Genomic DNA, 19,371 nt, shown 5'->3' with positions numbered 1-19,371 from the left:
GGGACCGGGTGATCACGCTCGTTGACATTGTTGACACATGTCTTCGTATCCAAATTTGCGTACATCAATGCTCCTGCTGTTGATCACTGGATTGTCTGGTCGTCCAGACTCGATTATTTACAGACCGCCGCCATATAGCTGGAATATTGCTGAGTGCGGCGTATAACTACACTCAATCACTGGTGTGAAAAGGGTTTCAGAACAAACGCCATAAAATCATTGCATACATTCTTTTCCCTTCCGAATGTACAATGTGAAAATCCTTTTATATTGTCCAAACATCACGATATTACTAAAAGAGTGATAAACATGGACTTAAGACGTGTTCGTGTTCTCTGATCACACATAGGGGCGGTACCGTAGCCTATTGGTTCCATCGTTAGCTCGTCACGCCGAACACCCGGGTTCGATTGCCCATATGACTACAATGTGCGAAGCCGATTTTTAGTGGCCCCCGTTGTGATGTTGCTGGAATATTGCTAAAAGCGGCGACAACCATACTCACTCACTCTGATCACATATAATGGAAGAGGCGTATAATAAGGCTTTCTGACGACGCACTCATACGATTTGAATGAAGCAGCCCACCAATATCACCTACATGTGGCTGACATGTCTTGATGCTTCATACAATAATCGATATCCACCATTGCTGCTTCACCTTCATCTGCAACTGTCTTAAAAAGACCCGGGATCCTATGTTCTCTAAACTGTTTTAATTTGTACCCTTGATGTCGTTTCACCTTGCCTGAGCGTTCTGTTCTTCTTTTTGTGTTTATTGATGTGTTGATGTGCATAGCAATTGTATTTGTTATTCTTACAGTGAATATTCTATGTGAACCCGTGAGTGTGAAATCCCGATCCGAAACACGGATCGTGTACACACACGTACACACAGGCACACACATACATACATACAGACAGAGAGATAGACAGACAGACAGACACACACACACGTACACACAGCACACACATACACACAGACAGAGACACGTACACACAGACACACAGAGAAACACACACACATACAGAAAGACACATTCATGAGAGACACACAGAGAAACACACACATCACACTACAAGCACTATACGACATTCAACTTTATACACGGATCGTGTACTTTACACACGTACACACAGAGGCACACACACATACATACAGACAGAGAGATGGACAGACAGACAGACACACACACACACACACACACAGGCACACACACATACATACAGACAGAGAGATAGACAGACAGACAGACACACACACACGTACACACAGCACACACATACAGATAGACAGACAGAGAGAGAGAGAGACACACACAGAGAGAAACACACACACATACAGAAAGACACATTCTCCCAGAGAGAGACACACAGAGAAACACACACATCACACGCACTACAAGCACTATACGACATTCAACTTTATAATAAGATAACACAATCTTCAATCGAATTGGAACTAAAGTTTCTTTGATGTAGTTCTCATGATTATGTTTTAAGTTTGTTTATATGAAAATATCCCATTAACCCATGGGGATTTTGGTGAAGAGGATACTCTGTATGTGGGCCTGAGGCAGAAAATGCTTATGACATATACAAACACGAACATTGTACTAAGTGTTTAGAAGAGATTTTGTATGATCATGGAATACATTGGTCTTCTTCATAAAACAACGTTTGTTTGGAAACGAAAGAAAGAATCAAAACAAACCAAACCCGTCGTATTCATTATTTTCTTTTGTTGCTTAACGCCGCACTCAGCAATATTCCAGCTATATGGCGGAGGTCTGTAAATAATTGAGTCTGGACCAGACTATCCAGTGATCGACAGCATGAGCATCGATCTACGCAATTGGGATACGATGACATGTGTCAACCAAGTCAGCGAGCCTGACCACGCGATCCCGTTAGTCGCCTCTTACGACAAGCATGGGTTACTGAAGACCAATTCTAACCCGCATTTTCATGGGTTCATTTTCATAAACAGATGACAAGCTACACCTGACACATTATTCTTCACGTAACATTAGGTAAAACAGTTAGTATTGGGCATGTGTCGCTTATTCAACCACGATTAATGGAGTTTAAATATTAATTACTAAACACGAACAACACCATCGTGTCGTCATGCTGCTGTAACATCTATAGGAAGCTGGTGAAATAAGTTACATTGTGAGGCGAGTGTCACATAATAGTCACAACTGTTATTCACAATATCCACACGATATAATACCCTGAAAATCGAAACATCATTAAAATACACTACTTCTTGATAATGGTACTTTAAACCAATTGCATTTAACAATTTCAGGAAGGAGATGTCATTTTCTTGAACATAGAGTTCCAGTAAACTACGTTTGTAACGAACACGTGATCGTCAGTATGGATGATTTAGAGAATAGGAACGTTGATTTTAGAGTATTATAACAAGGACATCAGATCAGCTAAAGTGATTTCAAGTAGAACAGGCATCCCTTTTTCCACTGTTTATCGTGTTTTGAAAAATATTGCAAATGGATATGGCATTGAGCACAAGGGAGGCGCAAGTAGGCCCAGAAATTGACTGTCGGTGACAGGAGGCGGCTTAATTGGTATTTTTGTTTCTAAAAACAAACGAAGGAGTTTAGAAAACTTAAGGCTGGATATGATTGATAGAGGAACTGTGGCTGTCTGTAAGGAGACAATTAGAACTGAGCTGCATGCAATGGGTTGGCAGAAAGGTCGAGGAATTCCATCACCGATCATAAAACCTGAACAAAGGGAGCGAAGGTTGAACTGGTGCTTACAGCATAGAAATTTTAATTGGGACAATGTGATTTTATCAGATGAAAATTCTGTGTGGCTGTTTCCTAATACACTGAAATTCTGGACCAAACAAACTGAAAAACCTTTGTATCAGCGCCCAAAGTACAGTCCGAAATTTAACGTGTGGGGTGTCATATCTGTGTTAGGGGCAACGCCCCTCTGTGTATTTGAAGGGAATGTGAACAGTGATCGGTACACAGATATTCTCGAGGGACATTTACTTCCATCTGCTCACGTGTTCTATGGAAATGCTTGGATTTTCCAGCAGGACAACGACCCAAAACATCGTTCAAAGCATTCACAGGCCTGGTTTCGGACCCAAAATATGACATTATTAGATTGACCAAGCTATAGCCCTGACCTAAATCCAATAGAAAATGTTTGGGGACTTATGAAGGAAAGTGTCAATAAGAAAAATCTGACAAATATTGCTGAAATGAAAGAAGAGGTGGTCCGATACTGGGACAGCATGGACCACGACTTTCTAACTTCTTTGATCACTAGTATGCCCCGCCGCATTGAAGCCTGCATTGCTGCCCATGGTGACTTGACAAAATACTAACTGTTCACTTGTCTTTGAATCAGGAGTTATGCTCTGCTAATATCAACATTTAATACGTGAGTAATGAGTGAAAAAAATATAAAAATTACAATCTTTAAATTCTCAATAATTTCTGGTTGTACTGTATTTTAGAGAAAGTGCGTATAATGAACGGCGGTTATAACGAACTAAGTTAGTCGTCCCTTTGACTTCGTTTTAACCAGAGTTTACTGTACATAACTCATTAAAAGAATATATTAACATGGCACGAATAATGTCAGGTCGTTTTTGCTAAAGTGACCGGACATTTTTTATGCCATGTTAATATATACTATTTAATGAGGTTCTCAGGATGTACAACTTCGGACGTAGGAACTGTTGCACTTGATAAGGATTCTCAATAAGTTTTCTCAATAAGGATTCTCAATAAAGATTCCGTGTCACCAGAACGGCTCTGTGGTACCAGATGGATATGGCAACCCGCATAAATCTAAAAATACTAACCCAAGATTATTTAATCTGTGCTCTGTTTTATCTTGTTTTACTGCCATACATTTGATTTGTTACTGTTTCTTGCCAGCAATCATATATGTCATTGTATTCTTTGCAATTAGCCCCCAAAGCATGTTTGGGGATTTTACCATGTACATTCATGAAGTGAGTACGTTTAACCATAATCACTATATATAAGCAGGTATTTATGCAAATATCTTTGGTGAGTTATTTTTCACATAATTCTAAAGAATATTAATATTGCTTCAATTTATTTCAATTTACTTACTATATACGTGACGAAATGGATATGCCGAAAAATACATAAACGATTCAAACTTGTCTTGTGACATTTTTTCCGCCATTTATGGGCGGAGATTTTTGAAAACTAAAACTGTGTATCTCATATGAGGAAAATATAAGTCGTCAACACATGAATACCACTCACATCCTTAACCCTGTTGATGTTTTCTGTGGCGTTTTGTATCCATCTTGAGTTGGATTTTATCATTCGAATAATAACATGTACATTTTGTATTTTTTCGGGAGGGCTAGTTTATACTAAGGGGAATACTAGTGAGTGTTTTGATCGTGAGAGGGGAGGAATTTCGTTCAAGAATAATTCACACAAGCGTTTATCAGTTTATCACACATTGTGCCCACGTGGGGAATCTAACAAGGGTCTTCGGTGTGACGAGCGAATGCTTTAACCTCACCGCCCCACTGCCCCATCATGGATAGGGTCATCTGGAATGAAAGCTAGGGGAGTGATTTATTCCTGCCATACTGGCAATGAGGTAACCATTTCCAACCAGTTCTGACAAAATTCTGAGACAGTAAGTAATGAAATCAAATACATACAATGACCGGACACTGCTGGCAGTGATATGAAATACACACAATGACCGGACACGGATGGCAGTGATATGACATACATACAATGACCGGACACTGCTGGCAGTGATATGAAATACACACAATGACCGGACACGGATGGCAGTGATATGACATACATACAATGACCGGACACGGATTGCAGTGATATGACATACATACCATGACCGGACACTGCTGGCAGTGATATGAAATACATACAATGACTGGACACTGCTGGCAGTGATATGAAATACATACAATGACCGGACACTGCTGGCAGTGATATCAAATACATACAATGACCGGACACTGCTGGCAGTGATATGAAATACATACAATGACTGGACACTGCTGGCAGTGATATGGAATACATACAATGACCGGACACTGCTGGCAGTGATATCAAATACATACAATGACTGGACACTGCTGGCAGTGATATGAAATACATACAATGACCGGACACTGCTGGCAGTGATATGAAATACATACAATGACCGGACACTGCTGGCAGTGATGAAATACATACAATGAAATACATACTGCTGGTGATATGAAATACATACAATGACCGGACACTGCTGGCAGTGATATCAAATACATACAATGACCGGACACTACTGGCAGTGATATCAAATACATACACTGACCGGACTGGCTGGCAGTGATATCAAATACATACAATGACCGGACACTGCTGGCAGTGATATCAAATACATACAATGACCGGACACTGCTGGCAGTGATATGAAATACATACAATGACTGGACACTGCTGGCAGTGATATGAAATACATACAATGACCGGACACTGCTGGCAGTGATATGAAATACATACAATGACTGGACACTGCTGGCAGTGATATGGAATACATACAATGACCGGACACTGCTGGCAGTGATATGAAATACACACAATGACCGGACACTGCTGGCAGTGATATGAAATACATACAATGACCGGACACTGCTGGCAGTGATATGAAATACATACAATGACTGGACACTGCTGGCAGTGATATGGAATACATACAATGACCGGACACTGCTGGCAGTGATATGAAATACACACAATGACCGGACACTGCTGGCAGTGATATGAAATACATACAATGACTGGACACAGCTGGCAGTGATATGAAATACATACAATGACCGGACACTGCTGGCAGTGATATGAAATACATACAATGACTGGACACAGCTGGCAGTGATATGAAATACATACAATGACCGGACACTGCTGGCAGTGATATGAAATACATACAATGACCGGACACTGCTGGCAGTGATATGAAATACATACAATGACTGGACACTGCTGGCAGTGATATGAAAAATTTACAACAGGTGTACAAACAAGAAACACTTGGAGAAATTGTATAAACCGTTTACCAGAGAGCAGCGTAAAACAGACACAGCTGGAGAACAATTGCATTGGAAATATCGCATTATCGAACATACAGACATAATATAGTCACATTATGGCATGTGTATAAATGTATGTTATATATTTATATTACAATATGCGAGAAGTAATCATATCTATTTCAAAAATATATTTCTAGCGTTGTAAAATTATATGTGCCTCAATATCATTGAATATATTTAGACGTTACCATTATGCTTACACCTTGCGAAACAAATTTATGAATATTTGTGTTTTGCTGTTCATACATGGACACACGTTTGTAACAGATATTGAATGAGATATTTGTCAATTACAGGGATAATACAAGACACATGTTGTCTCTGCGATATAAACATATTGTCAGTTCACCGTGAAGATCCGGGTTAGAATTGGTCTTCAGCAACCTATGCCTTGTCGTAAGAGACTAACTGGATCGGGTGGTCAGGCTCGCTGACTTGATTGACGCATTTCTTCGTATCCCAATTGCGTAGATAGATGCTCATATTGTTGATCACTGGATTGTCTGGTCAAGACTCCATTATATACTAACCGCCGCCATATAGCTGGAATATTGCTGAGTGTGGTGTTAAATAACAAATCAAGTATCTTAACACACACGTGGACTGTCCTTTTCATGGTTTTACCTTACACAGCCATTTAACTACTTGGACAGCATCACTCAAAACAGCCATTGCAAAAGGAATAGCTACAACGATAACAAACGTCCCCCCTATCACGACGGGAGAGGGTCGCTTGTCTTCTAGGCTTTTTCTCTGTAGAATGTATTTGTTTAAATATTTCTCATCAATATTTAATTTTTCTTTTATTTCTTTGGCTTTCTCTGTTGCCTTGTCAATTTTGCTGGGTGCTGCAGTTTGGTTACGACATCTGCACACACACTTTCTGAAGATATGTCGTGCGGATGTTGATGTTGTGTTCGCTGAAGCCGTAGTTGTGGTGGCGCCGGCTATAGTTGTAGTTTTGTCATCTGTAGCCTTGGAAGACGTTGTGGTGTCCTCCGTAGTTGACGTTGTCGTGGCTTCAGCAGAAGTTGTAATGGTGTCAGTCGTTGTGTTTGTTCTGGTTACTTCAGTTATGTTGGTATTTCTGGTGTCAGCTGTAGCAGTAGTCTCGGGGTTAGCTGTAGTTGTGGTGCCAGCTGTAGCAGTAGTCTCGGCGTCAGCTGTAGTTGTGGTGTCAGCTGTAGCAGTAGTCTCGGCGTTAGCTGTAGTTCTGGTGTCTGCTGTAGGAGACGCCGTGGCATTAGGCGTAGTACTAGTGTCAGCTGTAGGAGACATCGTGGCGTTAGCTGTAGTTTTGGTGTGAGCTGTAGGGGACGTCGTGGCGTTAGCTGTAGTACTGGTGGCAACTGTAGCAGACGTCGTGGCGTTAGCTGTAGCAGTGGTTGTAACGTTAGCTGTAGTTGTGGTGTCAGCAGTAGGAGACATCGTGGCGTCAGCTGTAGTCGTGCTTTCAGCTGTAGCAGACGTCGTGGCATTAGCTGCAGTACTCGTGTCAGCTGTAGGAGACGTCGTGGCGTTAGCTGTAGTACTAATGTGGGCTGTAGAAGAAGTCGTGGCGTTAGTTGTAGTTCTGGTGTCAGCTGTGGGAGGCGTCGTGGCGTTAGCTGTAGTACTAATGTGAGCTGTAGAAGAAGTCGTGGCGTTAGTTGTAGTTCTAGTGTCAGCTTTAGGAGGCGTCGTGGCGTTAGCTGTAGTACTGGTGTCAGCTGTAGCAGTAATCGTGACGTTAGTTGCAGCACTGGTGTCAGCGGTAGCAGGCGTCGTGGCGTTAGCTGTAGTTCTGGTGTCAGCTGTAGCAGTAGTCGTAACGTTAGCTGTAGTTGTGATGTCAGCAGTTGGAGAAGTGGTGGCATTAGCGGTAGTTCTATTGACAGCTGTAGCAGTAGTCGTGGCGTTAGCTGTAGTTGTGGTGTCAGCTGTAGGAGACCTCGTGGTATTAGCTTTAGGTGTGGTGTCAGCTGTAGCAGTAGTCGTGGCGTTAGCTGTAGTTGCGGTGTCAGCTGTAGCAGTAGTAGTTGCGGTGTCAGCAGTTGGAGAAGTCGTGGAGTTAGCTGTAGTTGTAGTGTCAGCTGTAGCAGAAGTCATGGCGTTAGCTGTTGTGGTGTCAGCAGTTGGAGACGTCGTGGCGTTAGCTGTAGTTGTAGTGTCAGCTGTAGCAGAAGTCATGGCGTTAGCTGTTGTTGTGGTGTCAGCAGTTGGAGAAGTCATGGCGTTAGCTGTAGTTATGGTGTCAGCTGTAGCAGTAGTCTCGGCGTTAGCTGTAGTTCTGGAGTCTGCTGTAGGAGACGTCGTGGCATTAGGCGTAGTACTAGTGTCAGCTGTAGGAGACATCGTGGCGTTAGCTGTAGTTTTGGTGTGAGCTGTAGGGGACGTCGTGGCGTTAGCTATAGTACTGGTGGCAACTGTAGCAGACGTCGTGGCGTTAGCTGTAGTTGTGGTTTCAGCTGTAGCAGTGGTTGTAACGTTAGCTGTAGTTGTGGTGTCAGCTGTAGAAGAAGTCGTGGCGTTAGTTGTAGTTCTGGTGTCAGCTGTAGCAGTAATCGTGACGTTAGTTGCAGCACTGGTGTCAGCGGTAGCAGGCGTCGTGGCGTTAGCTGTAGTTCTGGTGTCAGCTGTAGCAGTAGTCGTAACGTTAGCTGTAGTTGTGATGTCAGCAGTTGGAGAAGTGGTGGCATTAGCGGTAGTTCTATTGACAGCTGTAGCAGTAGTCGTGGCGTTAGCTGTAGTTGTGGTGTCAGCTGTAGGAGACCTCGTGGTATTAGCTTTAGGTGTGGTGTCAGCTGTAGCAGTAGTCGTGGCGTTAGCTGTAGTTGCGGTGTCAGCTGTAGCAGCAGTAGTTGCGGTGTCAGCAGTCGTGGAGTTCGTGGAGTAGCTGTAGTTGTAGTGTCAGCTGTAGCAGAAGTCATGGCGTTAGCTGTTGTGGTGTCAGCAGTTGGAGACGTCGTGGCGTTAGCTGTAGTTGTAGTGTCAGCTGTAGCAGAAGTCATGGCGTTAGCTGTTGTTGTGGTGTCAGCAGTTGGAGAAGTCATGGCGTTAGCTGTAGTTATGGTGTCAGCTGTAGCAGTAGTCTCGGCGTTAGCTGTAGTTCTGGAGTCTGCTGTAGGAGACGTCGTGGCATTAGGCGTAGTACTAGTGTCAGCTGTAGGAGACATCGTGGCGTTAGCTGTAGTTTTGGTGTGAGCTGTAGGGGACGTCGTGGCGTTAGCTATAGTACTGGTGGCAACTGTAGCAGACGTCGTGGCGTTAGCTGTAGTTGTGGTTTCAGCTGTAGCAGTGGTTGTAACGTTAGCTGTAGTTGTGGTGTCAGCTGTAGGAGACATCGTTGCGTCAGCTGTAGTCGTGCTTTCAGCTGTAGCAGACGTCGTGGTATTAGCTGCAGTACTCGTGTCAGCTGTAGGAGAAGTGGTGGGATTACCTGTAGTTGTGGTGTGAGCTGTAGAAGAAGTCGTGGCGTTAGTTGTAGTTCTAGTGTCAGCTGTAGGAGGCGTCGTGGCGTTAGCTGTAGTACTGGTGTGAGCTGTAGGAGTCGTGGCGTTAGTTGTAGTTCTTGTGTCAGCTGTGGAAGAAGTCGTGGCGTTAGTTGTAGTTCTGGAGTCAGCTGTGGAAGAAGTCGTGGCGTTAGTTGTAGTTCTGGTGTCAGCTGTAGCAGTAATCGTGACGTTAGTTGCAGTACTGGTGTCAGCTGTAGCAGTAGTCGTGGCGTTAGCTGTAGTTCCGGTGTCAGCTGTAGGAGACGTCGTGGCATTATTTGTAGTACTGGTTTCAGCTGTAGCTGTCGTCGTACAGTTAGCTGTAGTTGTGGTGTCAGCAGTTGGAGACGTCGTGGCGTTACCTGTAGTTGGAGTGTCAGCTGTAGCAGAAGTCATGGCGTTAGCTGTTGTTGTGGTGTCAGCTGTAGGAGACGTCGTGACGTTAGCTGTAGTTGTAGTGTCAGCTGTAGCAGAAGTCATGGCGTTAGCTGTTGTTGTTGTGTCAGCAGTTGGAGACGTCGTGGCGTTAGCTGTAGTTGTAGTGTCAGCTGTAGCAGAAGTCATGGCGTTAGCTGTTGTTGTGGTGTCAGCAGTTGAATAAGTCATGGCGTTACCTGTAGTACTTGTGTGAGCTGTAGGAGTCGTGGCGTTAGTTGTAGTACTGGTGTCAGCTGTAGGTATGGTGTTAGCTGTAGTACTGGTGTCAGCTGTACGATACGTCGTGGCATTAGCTGTAGGTGTCGTTTCAGCTGGAGGAGTATTCGTGGTGTTAACTGTAGTTGTGGTGTCAGCAGTAGGAGAAGTCGTGGAGTTAGCTGTAGTTGTTGTGTCAGCTGTGGTAGTAGATGTGATGACGTCAGCTGTGGTATTAGTCGTGATGGCGTCAGCTCTGTTAGTAGTTGCCGTGTCAGCTGTGGTAGTAGATGTGATAGAGTCAACGGTGGTAGCAGATGTGATGGCGTCAGCTGTGGTAGTAGTTGCCGTGTCAGCTGTGGTAGTAGATGTGATGACGTCAGCTGTTGTAGTGGTTGTGATGGCGTCAGCTGTGGTAGTAGTTGCCGTGTCAGCTGTGGTAGCAGATGTGCTGACGTCAGCTGTGATAGGAGTCGTGATGGTATCAGGTGTGGTTGTAGATGTGGAGGCCGGAGTTATGGTAGTAGATGTTGTAGCGTGAGCTTTTGCAGTAGATGTGATAGCATTAGCTGTAGTATTAGATGTGATGACGTCAGCTGTGGTAGTAGTTGTAACGTCAGCTGTGGTAGTAGTTGCCGCTTCAGCTGTAGTTGTTAATATGATAGAATCAACGGTGGTAGTAGATGTGATGGCATCAGCTGTGCTGGCGTCGGCTGTATTAGTAGATGTGATGGTGGCAGGTGTGTTAATAGTTGTAGCGTAGGCTTTGGTAGTAGATGTGATGGCGTCAGCTGTTGCGGTGGATGTGATGGCGTCACCTGTGTTGGTAGATGTGATGGCGTCAGCTGTGGTGGTAGATGTGATGGTGCCAGGTGTGGTAGTAGTTGAAGCGTCAGCTGTGGTAGTAGTTGTAGCGTCAGCTGTAGTAGTAGAAGTGATGGTGCCAGGTGTGGTTGTAGTTGTAGCGACGGCTGTGGTAGTAGTTGTAGCGTCAGCTGTAGTTGTAGAAGTGATGGTGTCAGGTGTAGTAGTAGTTGTAGCGTCAGCTGTAGTAGTAGAAGTGATGGTGTCAGGTGTGGTAGTAGTTGTAGCGTCAGCTGTAGAAGTAAAAGTGATGGTGCCAGGTGTGGTAGTAGTTGTACCGTCAGCTGTAGTAGAAGAAGTGATGGCGTCAGGTGTGGTAGTAGTTGTAGGGTCAGGTGTGGTAGTAGTTGTAGCGTCAGGTGTGGTAGTAGTTTTAGCGTCAGCTGTAGTAGTAGTTGTAGCGTCAGCTGTAGTAGTAGAAGTGATGGTGTCAGGTGTGGTAATAGTTGTAGGGACGGCTGTGGTAGTAGTTGTAGCGTCAGCTGTAGTAGTAGAAGTGATGGTGTCAGGTGTGGTAGTAGTTGTAGCGTCAGCTGTAGTAGTAGAAGTGGTGATGTCAGGTGTGGTAGTAGTTGTAGCGTCAGCTGTGGTAGTAGTTGTAGCGTCAGCTGTAGTAGTAGAAGTGATGATGTAGGGTGTGGTAGTAGTTGTAGCGTCAGCTGTGGTAGTAGTTGTAGCGTCAGCTGTGGTAGTAGTTGTAGCGTCAACTGTGGTAGTAGAAGTGATGGTGCCAGGAGTGGTAGTAGTTGTAGCGTCAGCTGTGGTAGTAGTTGTAGCGTCAGCTGTAGTAGTAGAAGTGATGGTGCCAGGAGTGGTAGTAGTTTTAGCGTCAGCTGTAGTAGTAGTTGTAGCGTCAGCTATAGTAGTAGAAGTGATGGTGCCAGGTGTGGTAGTAGTTGTAGCGTCGGCTGTGGTAGTAGTTGTAGCGTCAGCTATAGTAGTAGAAGTGATGGTGCAAGGTGTGGTAGTAGTTGTAGCGTCGGCTGTGGTAGTAGAAGTAATGGTGCCAGGTGTGGTAGTAGTTGTAGCGTCGGCTGTAGTTGTAGACGTGATGGTGCCAGGTGTGGTAGTAGTTGTAGCGTCAGCTGTAGTAGTAGAAGTGATGGTGCCAGGTGTGGTAGTAGTTGTAGCGTCAGTTGTAGTGGTAGAAGTGATGGTGTCAGGTGTGGTAGTAGTTGTAGCATCAGCTGTGGTAGTAGATGTGTTGGCGTCAGCTGTGGCATTAGATGTGATGGCGTCACCTGTGTTAGTAGATGTGATGGCGTCAGGTGTGGTAGTAGTTTTAGCGTCAGCTGTAGTAGTAGAAGTGATGGTGTCAGGTGTGGTAGTAGTTGTAGCGTCGGCTGTAGAAGTAGAAGTGATGGTGTCAGGTGTGGTAGTAGTTGTAGCGGATGTGATGGCATCAGCTGTGATAGGAGTCGTGATGGTATCAGGTGAGGTTGTAGATGTGGAGGCCGGAGTTATGGTAGTAGATGTTGTAGCGTGAGCTTTTGCAGTAGATGTGATAGCATTAGCTGTAGTATTAGATGTGATGACGTCAGCTGTGGTAGTAGATGTGATGACGTCAGCTGTGGTAGTAGTTATAACGTCAGCTGTGGTAGTAGTTGCCACTTCAGCTGTAGTTGTTAATATGATAGAATCAACGGTGGTAGTAGATGTGATGGCATCAGCTGTGCTGGCGTCAGCTGTAGTAGTAGATGTGATGGTGGCAGGTGTAGTAGTAGTTGTAGCGTAGGCTGTGGTAGTAGAAGTGATGGCGTCAGCTGTTGCGGTAGATTTCATGGCGTCACCTGAGTTAGTAGATGTGATGGCGTCAGCTGTGGCGGTAGATGTAATGGCGTCAGGTGCGGTAGTAGTTGTAGCGTCAGTTGTAGTGGTAGAAGAGATGGTATCAGGTGTGGTAGAAGTTGTAGCGTCGGCTGTGGTAGTAGTTGTAGCGTCAGTTGTAGTGGTAGAAGTGATGGTGTCAGGTGTGGTAGTAGTTGTAGCATCAGCTGTGGTAGTAGATGTGTTGGCGTCAGCTGTGGCATTAGATGTGATGGCATCACCTGTGTTAGTAGATGTGATGGCGTCAGGTGTGGTAGTAGTTGTAGCGTCAGCTGTAGTAGTAGAAGTGATGGTGTCAGGTGTGGTAGTAGTTGTAGCGTCAGCTGTAGTAGTAGAAGTGATGGTACCAGGTGTGGTAGTAGTTGTAGCGTCGGCTGTAGTAGTAGAAGTGGTGATGTCAGGTGTGGTAGTAGTTGTAGCGTCAGCTGTGGTAGTAGTTGTAGCGTCGGCTGTAGTAGTAGAAGTGATGGTGTCAGGTTTGGTAGTAGTTGTAGCGTCAGCTGTGGTAGTAGAAGTGATGGTGTCAGGTGTGGTAGTAGTTGTAGCGTCGGCTGTAGTAGTAGAAGTGATGGTACCAGGTGTGGTAGTAGTTGTAGCGTCAGCTGTGGTAGTAGTTGTAGCGTCAGCTGTAGTAGTAGAAGTGGTGGTGTCAGGTGTGGTAGTAGTTGTAGCGTCGGCTGTGGTAGTAGTTGTAGCGTCAGCTGTTGTAGTAGTTGTAGCGTCAGCTGTAATAGTAGAAGTGATGGTGTCAGGTGTGGTAATAGTTGTAGGGACGGCTGTGGTAGTAGTTGTAGCGTCAGCTGTAGTAGTAGAAGTGATGGTGTCAGGTGTGGTAGTAGTTGTAGCGTCAGCTGTAGTAGTAGAAGTGGTGATGTCAGGTGTGGTAGTAGTTGTAGCGTCAGCTGTGGTAGTAGTTGTAGCGTCAGCTGTAGTAGTAGAAGTGATGATGTCGGGTGTGGTAGTAGTTGTAGCGTCAGCTGTGGTAGTAGTTGTAGCGTCAGCTGTGGTAGTAGTTGTAGCGTCAGCTGTAGTAGTAGAATTGATGGTCAGCCTGGTAGTGGAAGTGATGTTGCCAGGCGTCAGCTGTGGTAGTAGTTGTAGCGTCAGCTGTAGTAGTAGAAGTGATGGTGCCAGGAGTGGTAGTAGTTTTAGCGTCAGCTGTAGTAGTAGTTTTAGCGTCAGCTATAGTAGTAGAAGTGATGGTGCCAGGTGTGGTAGTAGTTGTAGCGTCGGCTGTGGTAGTAGTTGTAGCGTCAGCTATAGTAGTAGAAGTGATGGTAGTAGTTGTAGCGTCGGTGTGGTAGTATGGTGTTGGTAGTAGTCGGCGTCAGTGGTAGTAGTAAGTAATGGTGCCAGGTGTGGTAGTAGTTGTAGCGTCGGCTGTAGTAGTAGAAGTGATGGTGCCAGGTGTGGTAGTAGTTGTAGCGTCGGCTGTAGTTGTAGAAGTGATGGTGCCAGGTGTGGTAGTAGTTGTAGCGTCGGCTGTAGTAGTAGAAGTGATGGTGCCAGGTGTGGTAGTAGTTGTAGCGTCAGCTGTAGTAGTAGAAGTGATGGTGTCAGGTGTGGTAGTAGTTGTAGCGTCACTGTAGTTGTAGAAGTGATGGTGTCAGGTGTGGTAGTAGAAGTGTATGCGTCAGCTGTAGTAGGAAAAGTGATGGTGTCAGGTGTGGTAGTAGTTGTAGCGTCAGTTGTAGTAGTAGTTGTAGCGTCAGGCTGTAGTAGAAGTGATGGCGTCAGGTGTGGTAGTAGTTGTAGCGTCAGCTGTAGTAGTAGAAATGATGGTGTCGGGTGTGGTAGTAGATGTTTTGGTGCTAGCTGTGGCGGTAGTTGTGAGACGTCAGCTGTGGTAGTAGTTGTAGCGTCGGCAGCTGCGAAGTGATGGTCCAGGTGTGTATAGTTGGCGTCAGTTGTGGTAGTAGAAAGATGTGATGGAGTCATGTTTTGGTGCTAGCTGTGGCGGTAGATGTGATGACGTCAGCTGTGGTAGTAGTTGTAGCGTCAGCTGCGATAGTAAATGTGATGGGGTCAGCTGTGGTAGTAGATGTGATGGAGTCAACTGTGGTAGTAGTTGTAGCGTCTGCTGTAGTAGTAGAAGTGATGGTGTCAGGGGTGGTAGTAGTTGTAGCGTCGGCTGTGGTAGTAGTTGTACCGTCAGCTGTGGTAGTAGTTGTAGCGTCAGGTGTGGTAGTAGTTGTAGCGTCAGCTGTATTAGTAGAAGTGATGGTGCCAGGTGTGGTAGTAGTTGTAGCGTCAGCTGTAGTAGTAGAAGTGATGGTGCCAGGTTTGGTAGTAGATGTAATGGTGCCAGCTGTGGCGGTAGATGTGATGACGTCAGCTGTGGTGGTAGTTATAGCGTCAGCTGCGGTAGTAGGTGTGATGGCGTCAGCTGTGGTAGTAGATGTGATGGAGTCAACTGTGGTAGTAGATGTATTGGCACCAACTGCGGTAGTAGATGTGATGGCGTCAGCTGTGGTAGTAGATGTATTGGCACCAACTGTGGTAGTAGATGTGGTAGTTGATGTGGTAGTGGATGTGATTGGATAACTTGTGGTTGTTGGAAATGAAACAGTAGTGACGTCAGCAGCCGTGTCCGTGACTGTTGTTAATGGATCAACCACTGTGGAACTCGTGGTGATGTCAGCTCCATTTGAAGTTGTAGTGGCGCCGGCAGAAGTAGATGTGACGGTGTTAGCTAAGGATAGAAGATAGATGAAAGAAGTAGTTTAGGAACACATGCAACTCTAGACAAACATAATTATAACCATTGAGTGAGTTAAGTTTTATGCCGATTTTAGCAATATTCCAGCAATATCACGGCGGGGGACACCAGAAATGGGCTTCACACTTAAAAAATGACAGCTTCAGTTATATACAGTCTTCAAAAAAAGAAACGCACAGGGGATTGAGATTTTCTATTGCATTTTCATATCGGCAATCTATGATTAAGACTATGTTTATGTTTGAATGATGTGATGTATGTGATTTTTAATGGTTATGTCGCGCAACACAACCAAAACAACTTCATGTTACCGTTGTTAGCAATTGTGAAGAAAATGCATGAAAACGCACATGTTGATCACAATGCACGTGAAATGAGTGGAATTCATCAGTAGAGACAATGACTATAAAAGCCCGATACATTTACTCCATTGTATCACAAATATTGATGAGGAATGAACGACGTTGCACGTCATTATAACGTCCACCAAAGCACAATATCTCGTCTGTGGGCCCGTTATACAGCATTCAATTCGACGCGAGATCGCCTAAGAAGTGGACGACCACGAGTGACCACCCCTGCTCAGGATAGGTACATCCGGGTGTTCAACCTACGTCATCGGCATTTGAAAAACACATTTTGTACTTATCATATTCACTAATTCATCTTATCTCACATTTGCTGTTTAATTGTCACACCAACTATAAACATTTAATATATTAGCTGTAGTTATTATGGATAGGAGTGTCTGCGGGATAGCCTAGTGGTTAAGGCGTTCAGTGGTCACGACGACGACCTAGATTCGATTCCCTTATATTGGTACAATGTATGAAGAACATTTCTGGTGTCCCCCTCTCTGATATTGCTAAAAGCGGTGTGAAACCATATTCACTCACTCTTGAAAGGAGAATCATTCTCCGTTTTGCATCCATTGACGACAAACTACAATGATAGATGGGTATCTACAACAAGACAGGAATGACAAAGTGGAAATCTGAACACTTACCAAACATCAGTTGTATCGTAACCAGAAGAACTAGCCATGCCACATTTACATTCTTCCTTAATGTCCTAGAATAACACATCCAGGCCATTTTGAAAGAAACACTCGGAAAGTTTATCAGCTCTCTGATCAAATGAGTCTGCAACGTTCCTTAAATTTCCTAAACTTCATACTTAAGGGATGGAATATCCATACAGACAAAGACATTCTGACTACATTCGTACACAATGGCATATCAGAGCTTGATGTGAGATGATTGAATATTTGTATTGTACACAAGGATACTTGCCAAGACCACAATCAACACGAGAGATAAATGGGGTATTTCTTGCAATAACCTTTTACAATTCAGATAACGCCGTCTGACAATAGTCCAATGGTACATGAAATATGTATGGTTTTAGATTGACAATCATCGTTGTATGAGATCAGCAATTGATTTTATCCCAAGCAATCTCATTCTCTGCTAATACTTTGAAAATTTTCCAATTAATTTAAGAAAAAAACATTAACCGTCATGTCTGCTTAAGTGCTTTACATTCATTGACCAAACAAGCAGAAAACAATTTTCTGTTAACAAGAGAGTCCATCGATTAAATGCGTTTTGAAAAGTCAGGTATGTGTAACCCCGAGTGATTGTGATCATTACACTGTAGATTTGCATCACATCACTGAACTGGAACTGAAGTTTTAGCGATATCGATACCGATCTTTCATTAAACAATCAAGTAGAACATTTAATTCCACTGGTTACCCTCCAGAACTAAAAAAAAAAAGAGTATGGAATTTTTCAGCAAGATCAGGGCAACCAGAAATGGGCCTCACATATTGTACCCACTCGGGGAATCGAACACGGGCCTGCGGCGTGACACGTTAACCACTTGTCTGCCTCGGCACCCTTCCCAACCCTACGGTGACATTTTCGCAAAAACCTGATAGCCCCTACTAATTCATAGTCGTTCGCAAACGAACACCTGCAATATACAGTAAACTACGGCTATATCAAACTTAAAGGGACAACTATTTTAGTCCGTTTTAACCGTAGCTTGTCGTTTTAACCCCAAACAATTCATGATATCTGTAGCATAAGCGTGTTCGTTATAAAAATCCCGTGTTCGTAGTAGTACCCCGTGTTCGTTATAAACGTGTTCGTGTTCGTTATATAAACGTTATAAACGTATACCGTGTTCGTTATAAACATAGTATACCATGTTCGTTATAAACGTAGTATACCGTATGCCGTGTTCGTTATAAACGTAGTATACCGTGTTCGTTATAAACGTATACCGTGTTCGTTATATAGTACGTTATAAACGTAGTACCGTGTTCGTTATAAACGTAGTATCGTGTTCGTTATAAACGTAGTATACCGTGTTCGTTATAAACGTAGAATACCACGTTCGTTATAAACGTAGTATACCATGTTCGTTATAAACGTAAACGTATACCGTGTTCGTTATAAACGTAGTATCTCGTGTTCGTTATAAACGTAGTATACCCCGTGTTCGTTATAAACGTAGTATATCTCGTGTTCGTTATAAACGTAGTATACCGTGTTCGTTATAAACGTAGTATACCATGTTCGTTATAAACGTAGTATCTCGTGTTCGTTATAAACGTAGTATCCCGTGTTCGTTATAAACGTAGTATACCGTGTTCGTTATAAACGTAGTATCTCGTGTTCGTTATCAACGTAGAATACCGTGTTCGTTATATACGCAGTATCTCGTGTTCATTATCAACGTAGTATCCGTGTTCGTTATAAACGTAGTATACCGAGTTCGGAAACTTTCCAGGTTTCTTTACAAGGTATGTATTGCACTGTGAGTGAAATTCTGGAAATAATTAAAGGAAGACTTGTACTTTCATGTGTTCCCTTATTCCTTTCTATGAGTATCAATTTGCTGAAACGGTGTAAGTATCTATGCCGAAACGTCGCTATTGTACAATAAAAACGTTGATCCTCCATAAAGTCTTGTCTCCCTATTACTTAAAACTTCTTGAATGCCTCTCAAAGAGTTACATGTAAATGAGGTCTTGTTAACACCAGAAACAACCATTGTCTGATGTGCCTGAGTGAACATTCAGACCCTGTTAACTGACTGATTGTTGATTGTTTGTCAACTCGTTTGTTTGGGGAAATATAACACGACCGACAGAGCCAACGCCTTTGTCTTCCTCAGCCATCTGGTGATTACTATTAGGCTTCATTCTTCATTCTAGCTCACCTGAACATTCAGTCAGTTCAATTAACCAACCAAGACAGCAATTTAACTGTAGTTGCTGCTGTGATATTGGAATATTTTCTACATGAGTGAGTGAGTGACTTTAGTTTTACTTATAGCCGCACTTAGCAATATTCCAGCTATATGGCGGCGGTCTGTAAATAATCGAGTCTACACCAAACAATCCAGTGATCAATAGCATGAATATCGATCTACACAATTTGGATTGATGACATGTGTGAAGCAAGTCAGCGAGCCTGACCACCCGATCCCGTATTCGCCTCTTACGACAAGCATGGGTTGCTGAAGATCAATTCTAACACGGAACTTTACGGGTCTCTGTCAGCTGAAACAGTCGGTAGTCTTTCATTTAGCACTGATATTGTCCAGAATGTGCAAAGCGTTTACTCAGCAGGAGATCGTCAATACTTCATCATCATTCGCACTGAATTACTTGAACAAAAAAGCTGAGACATGAC

General features: G+C 43.8%; 1 protein-coding gene across 1 annotated transcript; it reads right to left on the bottom strand.

The window, feature by feature from the left end:
- Positions 1-6,655: 6,655 nt before the first annotated feature.
- On the bottom strand, positions 6,656-15,647 carry LOC124287860 (mucin-2-like; the record flags this gene model as incomplete). Its single annotated transcript, XM_046724346.1, has 4 exons — positions 6,656-8,973; positions 9,057-13,230; positions 13,960-14,052; positions 15,120-15,647. Coding segments are annotated over 4 exons (7,008 nt in total), but the record flags the coding sequence as incomplete, so codon positions are not given.
- Between the last annotated feature and the right edge of the window lie 3,724 nt (positions 15,648-19,371).

The sequence above is a fragment of the Haliotis rubra genome, unplaced genomic scaffold, assembly GCF_003918875.1.
Source record: "Haliotis rubra isolate DU_JTF1 unplaced genomic scaffold, ASM391887v1 Scf407, whole genome shotgun sequence".
Lineage (NCBI taxonomy): Eukaryota > Metazoa > Mollusca > Gastropoda > Lepetellida > Haliotidae > Haliotis > Haliotis rubra.
This window is presented reverse-complemented; position numbering and strand designations above follow the sequence as displayed.